Source organism: Gossypium raimondii, chromosome 11, assembly GCF_025698545.1.
Source record: "Gossypium raimondii isolate GPD5lz chromosome 11, ASM2569854v1, whole genome shotgun sequence".
Taxonomy (NCBI): Eukaryota; Viridiplantae; Streptophyta; class Magnoliopsida; order Malvales; family Malvaceae; genus Gossypium; species Gossypium raimondii.
Window position 1 is genome coordinate 22,824,113 of NC_068575.1, and position 8,758 is coordinate 22,832,870.

Consider the following 8,758-nt stretch of genomic DNA (forward strand, 5'->3'; position numbering starts at 1 on the left):
TTTCTCAGTGGACTACCTCTGCTGGTAGTATTACCCAGTCTAACACTCTGAATTTTTCTTTCTCAGCTCTCTCAAGACAATCTTTAATATAATGCTTTTGAGAACCACACTTAAAACAAACAAAGCTAACCATATAACACTCACCGGGGTGCCGTCTGTCATAATGTTGACATTCAGGTCTATTGGATTTAACATTACCCACACTTTCCATTGAAGTAGCTTGGGTTTTAGAACTTGAATATGGTCTCCCACAGTCTCGGTGTGAATTCCCAGCTGAAACAGTCAATCGAGGATTCATCTCTTTGGACTTCTTTGACTGAGATTCGAATGACTTACTCATTGGCCTTTTTCTTGTATCTCGGGCCTCAATCACAGCTTTTTTCTTTTTTTGTTCAGGTCTTCGACTTTTCAAGCTCGATCAACCAGTACTACAAATTCTTTCAACTCTAAGGTTCCAACTAGCAATCAGATATCCTCGTTCAACCCACCTTCAAATCTCTTACACTTAATAGCCTTAGTAGACACACATTCCTGGGCATATTTACTGAGTTTAACAAACTCTCTTTCATATTCTACCACAGACATTCGGCCCTGCTTTAACTCAAGAAACTCTTTGCGTTTTTGATCAATGAACCATTGGCTTATGTACTTCTTTCTAAATTCCTCCTAGAAAAATCCCCATAAAACCTTTTCTTTCAGAACCACGGATACCAGTGTCTTCCACTAGTGATATGCTGAGTCCTTCAAAGATATAGCACACTTTAAACATTCTTCGGGAGTACAAGAAATTTCATCAAATACCCGAATAGTATTCTCAAGCCAAAACTCTACTTTCTCAGGATCATCATCTATATTATCCCTGAACTCTTCATCCCCTTACTTTCAGATCTTATCTACCTTGAGGAACTACGAGAATCGGTTGGGGAATAGGGGTGAAAGAGGTTGGGTGTTCGGATTCTCCCGAATAAATTTTGTGTACCAATTATTCATCATATGGAGGAAGGCTTCCCGAGCCTCATCTCCTAGTCTATGTGTTTCAGATCTACTATCAACTGGCGCGGTCTCTTGGGTGGGAGCTAGTGCTTTACTCTCTACTTCATCAGCTATAGCTCGGTCAGGATCCATTTACTATATGAAAGCACAATTTAAATTGTCAGGAGTCATCACACTATCACAGTATATTTATGGCATGATAGCTAGACTCTCAACACGCCTTTTTATATGGGTTCTAATACCACTAAATGTAACACCCCTTAACTATGTCAAACATCGGGACTAGGTACGAGGCATTACCAGACTTAAACATAACCAATCATACAAAACCGAGTCATGAAATTTCATCCAAATTAAAACTTTTTATATTTCATCATAAAGTCCCTAATATGGGCTTACGAGACCCAATACATACTTTGAAAGTGGTTTAGGACCAAATCGAGTACTTTTGAAAACTTTAAAAAATTTCTTTAAAAACAGGGTCACACGCTCTAAGCACGTGGCCATGTAGCCAGCCATGTGGATGAAAGTTAGGCTATTTACCAAGCCTTTTTCCATCCAAACATTTACACACTTATACCAAATTTATCAACACAAACATGGCATTATCATAAACGTACAACTTAACCAATAATAGCCAACATCAATGGCCTTATACAAAATGAACTATCAAATAACATAAGCCAATATTTCAGGCCAAATCAATTATGACACATAAGAAAATAATCAAGTCCTCCATACATGTCATAATTCATAATATTGCTTTCAAAATACCAAAAGAGTGTTGATAGTGTGGATCGATCTCCGACGATCTCCATACCTCGAGCTACCTTGGTGACACTATAAGACAAGGGAAAGAAATGGGAGTAAGCATACAACTTAGTAAGCTGGTATTTAAATAATAAACAATTTATTAACATGCTTTTATCAATCCTCATAACGTGTTCTCAAGATAATACAATCATATATGCACATAGTTTTACTATTCACTCATGTTCATATCAAGTTGTCTACACGACTCATAGTCAATAAATTCTTTATATCTAGAGCTACGAAACTCCGAATTAAGATCCTCTAAATTTCTCTGAAACTAGACTCACATATCTTCTTACCATAAAATTATCAAAATTTATGGTTTAGCCAATAAGTACAGTTTATTCTATAAAGTCATCCCTTCTTCACTAAAAATTAATTATCTCCTCGTACAGGATTTGGATGATGTTCCCGTTTGTTTCTATTGAGAATAAACTCATTAAGAATTTTAAACATATAAATTATAACCCATAATTATTTTTATATAATTTTAATGAATTTTCAAAGTCGAACAGGAGATTAAAATCACTCGACCTTGTCTAATAAAAATTCAAATATCTCTTAATATGAAATTCTCTTGCTTACATCGTTTCTTCTATGTAAAACTAGACTTAATAAACTTTAATTTCATATCTTATTCAACTTTTAATTTGATTTTCACAATTTTTGGTGATTTTTCAAAGTTATACAACAACTATTGTCCAAAACTGTTTTATTACTAATTTTACTCTTTCATGTTTTCTTTGTATCACCTTTCATTTACACACACATAACACCAAGCATGTTCATAGCTAGTCATTCCAATAGCTAGTCATTATAAAATGTTTACAAGTCTTCATAGTCATACTTTCTCCACATCAACCTTACCAAAATTCGATCACATATCAAGCACATTGCTCATGAATTTATATATACACAGTCATTTACACTTAGTCATTTCGCGTTGAACACATCAAAATATTAACGAATACATCAGAATATTTCACATAGTGTCACACCTGTAGCCAAATCTATTTCACATCACTTATCATACATAGGCTCGTTCTCAAGCTATTCACATTTACGGGTCTACTCACACAAGCTGTCGGTTATTCGTAACTACACAGTGCTGCTCACACAAGCTGTCAGGTATCCGCAACACATGTCGGATTACCCAATCACTGGTAGAACTTATAAGACCAGCACCCGGGTTACTTAGTCACAATTTCACATAGTTTTGACATAGGTTCCAAGTGACATGTCACTTGTATCCTATTTTATTCTTAAGGTACAACCGGGAAATTTCTCACTTGTCGATAATTTGTCAAATACATCAAATATTCAGCCACATTTCACAAAATATATCAAAATATGAAAGCATAGGTAAACACGAAGCATTATTTACATAAAACTTATATCGGTCCAAAATATCAAATGTTTGCATCTTAGTCCACAACCTTGCCTTTTCCCCGGTCAAGGTCAATTCCTCATCTTTTAATACTCATTTAACACACACATTTTCAATTCAGCCCCAAAAACACCTTATGGAAGATTACATTTTTGCCCCTAATTTTTCACATATTTACAATTTTGCCCCTAGGCTTGTAAAATGAAAAGTACTCATTTTTCTCATTACTCAAGCCTAGCAAATTCATATTCCCTCTTATAACAGCCCACAAATTTCACTAAATCACATTTTTTTCTTTTTTTACACATATTTTACAACTTTTACAAATAAGTCATTTTATGTAATTTCACTAAAAATCACTTAGTAAAAGTTGTTTATTACACTTTAAACTTTCATATTCTACCATAAAACATCAAAACACATGCAAGTCATCCATGGGTAAATTTTTCAACACAAAACCTAGCTCAAAATAATGGTAGAAATAGCTAAATCGAGCTACGAGGATCTCAAAAATGTAAAGAACATTCAAAACGGGGCTATGACGGACTTACAATCGAGCTTGGAAGCTTGAAAAACCCTAAATATGTCTTCATCATGTGAAATTTGGCCAAGGAGTTGAAGATGAGCAAAAATTGGCTTTTAATTTTGCTTTTTAATTCATTTAATAACCAAATTACTAAAATGCCCTTAACTTAAAAATATTTTATTTCACCTATTTCATGTCCATTTTTGTCCAACAAATTAACCAATGGTCTAATTACCTTTTAAAGACCTCCAATTTAAAATTTCATAGCAATTAGACACCTCTAGCTTCTAGAACTCAAGTTTTGCACTTGTTTTTTTTTACAATTTAGTTCTTTCGACTAAATTGAGTGCCCAAACGTCAAAATTTTCGAACGAAATTTTCACGAAATCATTTCGTACATTTGTAGATCATAAAAATATAAGAATATTAAAATTTTCCTCGTCGAATTAGTGGCCCCGAAACCACTGTTCCGACTAGGCCTAAAATCGAGCTGTTAGACAAGATCTAATACATCCATTAGAATAACGAGTCAGAAAGGACTACTTATCTTCTGACCTCACAGTTTAGGCTGGTTTAGGGTTCAGGTGTTCACAGATAGGCTATACCAATTTTGGGTTAATCCCCACCTTGATAACTTCCTAGGGTCGTCAAGTTAGGGTTTAAGTTCTTCCTTTCCCAAATAGTTGATCCATTAAGTAACCCTATAAAATAATTAATAGATCATACCTCCCCTCACTAATCTCCCAGAGAGGGATTAGTTCCTCATGGTTTTCGTAGATAATATAAAATCGATATAAAGCGAAACATGATAATGGAATCGGAAGTATAATGTTTAAGAAAAAGCCTAATTTGTATTAAGAAAAAGAGTAAATCCACAAAGTTTGATCGCATCCACAAACTAGATTTCTTGATGTAAAATAAAGAACAAACTGAAATCAATCAAAACTTAAGAAAATAGAAAAACTTTAAACTAAAATTAAAAGAGAGATTCTAGGCTAAGTAATTGGTGCTCATAACTTGTACCAAATGATCCTATTTATAGACTTGAGGTGGTCGTCATTCTTAACCCTAGGTTAACTGGCATTCCCAATCTTTAACTTTGACTATGTTGACCAAAACACCCCCGGCTTGTCTTAATTCACGTCCAGAGTCGATGTCACACCATATCAGGACCTAAGTCGCTACATAAAAGTCAGTATGCTCTTCTCTAGGACGTCTTCATGGGTATGTCGCGACATAGAAGTCAGTATGCTCTTCTCTAGGACGTCTTCATGGGTATGTCGCGACACCTTTAGGTTGTGTTGCAACACTGAAGGCAGTCTTGGAATTCCTCTATTTTGCTCCCTATGTTGTGACATTGAATCCTCCATGTCGCAACATAGTGACTAGTATCGGAATAGCATGCCTTCTAATGGTCTCTTGCACACTCACAAGGTCCATTAGCTCACCCTAATGCCTTATTCGGCCCTTAGGGTCAATAAAAGACTCAATTTGCACACTTTATCGAATTTAATTAAACTTACTAAAACATAATTAAAACCTATTGATAATGTTTATTTTCAAGCTCCTAAAGTGAAAAAAATTAGTTTAATCTACTACACCGAATTACGACAGATAACTCCCCCACACTACAGTCATTGCTTGTCCTCAAGTAGCATAGACAAAAACTAGAAGGTGGGAAAGACAACCCTTGAGGAAATATGATACAAGTATTAAATTTTTAGTACATGTCATGGTATTTCATCTTTGCGAATAATCTTGACATGATGCATAATGGATTTACCACTAAGTTCAGACATCTAAGTTAAGTTGTAACAGCCCGATTTTAGTGAAATCAAATCAGTGGTTTTGGGACCACAAATTCGATAATAAAATTTTTATTCTATTATTAATTTAATTTCTACTAAATGTTAGTATGGTCATATAAAAATTTCATTAAGAAATTTTGACGTTTGCATGCTTAATTAAGTAAAAATGACTAAATCGCAAAAGGTGCAAAAGTAGAGTTCTATTAGTTAAAGGTGTCAAATGGCTATAGAACTTTAATGTAAGAGGACTTAGATGGTAATTTGACTATTTATGTTGTAGTGGGTGTTTATGACATGGTTTTATTAAAATTATTAATATTTTAAGGGGCAAATTATTAAAAAGGTAAATAAAACATAAAAAAGAAAGAAAAATAAAGTATCATCTTCATCTTTGTTTTCTTCAACCAAAATCACCATGAGAGCATGCTAGGGTTCGACCAACTAGTCTCATTTGCATGGTATGATTTTTTATTCAATTTTTAATGATTTTTATATTTTTGTGATTATTGTAGCTTAATCTAGCTAGCCCAGGGACTAATTTACTAAACTGTTAAATATTTAGGGTTCTTACATGAATATGCTTGTATATATTTTTATGATTGATGGAAGATTATGTGTCATTGTTGTTAAATAAACAAGTTTTGTAAAGGGATTTTTGATGAAATTGTCATTTAGGGACTTATTTGTAAAATGATAAAAGTTTAAGTTAAATTCATGAAATGGTGATTTGTATGAGTTGGTAGAGCTCCTAGTGTATTCAGATAGCATGAATTTAGGATGAAAATTCTTATATTTCAATTCACGATCTTAAGGACTAAATTGTGAAAAAGTTAAAATAATAGGGGCAATTTTGTAATTTTTTAAAATTTGAACTATGGGCTGATTTGAGTAATGGAAATATTAAACAATTGAATTTATCTATTTAGATCAAGATAGACCTCATACAGATTTAAATTGGGGAAAAACAAAAGCCTCGAATTGATCGACTACGTTTTAACGCTTTATTTATCGAGGTAAGTTCGTATGATTAAATAATGTTTTAATGTTATTTTGATCTATATGTTATTGTGTTAATTTTCCATGGAACTATATGATGGAAATCCAATGATGTCAAGACGGTTAATGAGCCCTGTTTGAACATTAGGAATACATTGGATACAAATGACATGTCAGTAGGGTTTTCATGTTTCGGGTGCTGGTCTTGAATGTCCTACAGATGGCTGAGGTCTTGCATTTGTTGCGGATACTCTACAGCTTGTGTGAGCAGCATCATGTAGCTTACATTCAATGATCAATTTATGTTAATTAACAGTTCAATTAATATGGTCTCGAACTTGTCCAAACCCAACATATAAAAACTTGCTAATATTTCACCAAAATAGGCTATTCAATAGTCGGGGAAAAATAGTAAAAAACATGGGACCTGAGCCAACTATGTAAGGTTTTGGCACATACAAGGTCTATCCCAACCTTTTTAAGGTTTGCATAGATTGGTCTATCCCAATTCTTTAAAAGTCGGTATATGTATTCTTTAGTCCGACCTTTTTTGGGTTGTCTATTTCCTCCTATCCCTACCTTTTTAAAGGTTAGCCTTGACTAGGTCTTTGCCAACCCTTCAATAAAGGTTAGCCTATGTTGAATTATGTCAATCGTATAAGAAAAGACATTTTCAGAAGCATCGAGATAACCTATGCCAACCTTTTTTGCATGATCCTAAGTAAAAAAAGTGTCATAGTAGGCTTGTTTTGTTGTAGTGGCATAGCCCTAAAGTAATGTGATTGGTGTCATAGTATTCGCCCAAGTTCATCTTTTGGTGTAAAGAGTGGCATATACAATTATATGTTTAAGTTAATGAAAGTTCTATGTTAGATTTCTATGTTAGTTGGAATAAGATAATGGCCAAGTAAAACAATATGGAGGGTATGAGTTCATGTTAGAAGTATAGTGTACCCTTTTATTACAATAATGTACAAGTTAAGTTGCAAGGTAAGCTAGTTCGGAACCAACTGAATGTGAACCAAGGTAATTAAAAGATAAGGGGATACTAAATTAGATTTCTAGAAAGTTATAGTCTTTTGGATAAGACAACTAAATAAGGATGCGACATTTGTCAAGTCTTGGTAAACACTTAGATTACATTAATTAACACTTAGGATAAAGAAAGAGAGAGTTTTCTTCTTTCTTCTTCAAAAAGTATTGCTATCAAAGTATTACCTTCTCCTTAAGTTAGAGTTGCAAATCGGGATCTCTGTTAGTGACTACTCCATGTCAAGGTAATTTTTGTGACTTTATATGTTGAAGTTATGAAAGATTAAGTCAGAATAAGTGCATGAATAGTCAGATGAAGAAGTAAGGCTTTATATAAGGGTTATTTGGGTTTGTGATGATGGTAAAGGTTACGGTTGAGTTTTAATGGTGTTCTTCTATTTTATAAGTAGTGGTTGTTGCAGTTCCTTGTTGGATATGAAGTTCAAGCTGCTATCTGTGGTTGTTAGGTGAGTCTTTAAGCTGACTCTTGCGTGAATACTTTTCACATGAGATATCTCTATAGAAACTAATTGAATAATGAAACAGAAGTTAGAAAAGTATAATATGGTGGTCATGGAATTATATGAATCATTGCTGAGAATAGAATGCATGTATTGGTATGGAATCTAAGAAGTTATGGTTTGGTCATATATGTGTGTCTTAGATGTATGCTATAGGTATACTCTGTTAAGAGTAAGTTGTTGTTTTAAAGATGAATATGGATTGTGTCAGTGCATGAAGGGTCTGTCAAGTGAGTCTGTGTTTGTCCATTGCAGTAGAGTCTAAAGGGGTCTGTCAGGACTAAAAACACATGGCACCTTTCGAAAAGAACTAAAGGACGGTGATTAGTTAATGGGGTCCTCTGTGTGTCCCAAGACGATGATGGGAAAACCTCACATAATGTGATTTTAGGCAATCCATATCGTAAACACATCATGAAATGAAAGAATCCCATAATAAAAGAAAAACTAGATGAATAGACAGTAAACTAGAATAATAGATACTTGAACTTTCTATGAATTAATGCTTAACTCATTTCAAAGCTGAATAAATGTATTTATACACATTTCCAGCAGAACAACTGCTATTAACTGACTACTAACAAATCACTGATAGCTATTAACAATTTCTTCAACTACTAATAGATTCTTTGAACTGATTCAGTACTAGCATACTTTAACATTCACCTAACTTCTCAACTTC

At 33.7% G+C, this 8,758-nt stretch overlaps 1 protein-coding gene across 1 annotated transcript; it reads right to left on the reverse strand.

Annotated features, from left to right (window-relative positions):
• Positions 1–465: 465 nt before the first annotated feature.
• Positions 466–1,125, reverse strand: LOC105789550 (uncharacterized). The gene is made up of 3 exons (XM_012616923.1): positions 980–1,125; positions 802–859; positions 466–666 (listed from the first exon to the last, which is right to left on the reverse strand). Exons 1-3 carry the CDS (start codon positions 1,123–1,125, stop codon positions 466–468), a joined length of 405 nt encoding a protein of 134 aa, XP_012472377.1.
• Positions 1,126–8,758: the final 7,633 nt, after the last annotated feature.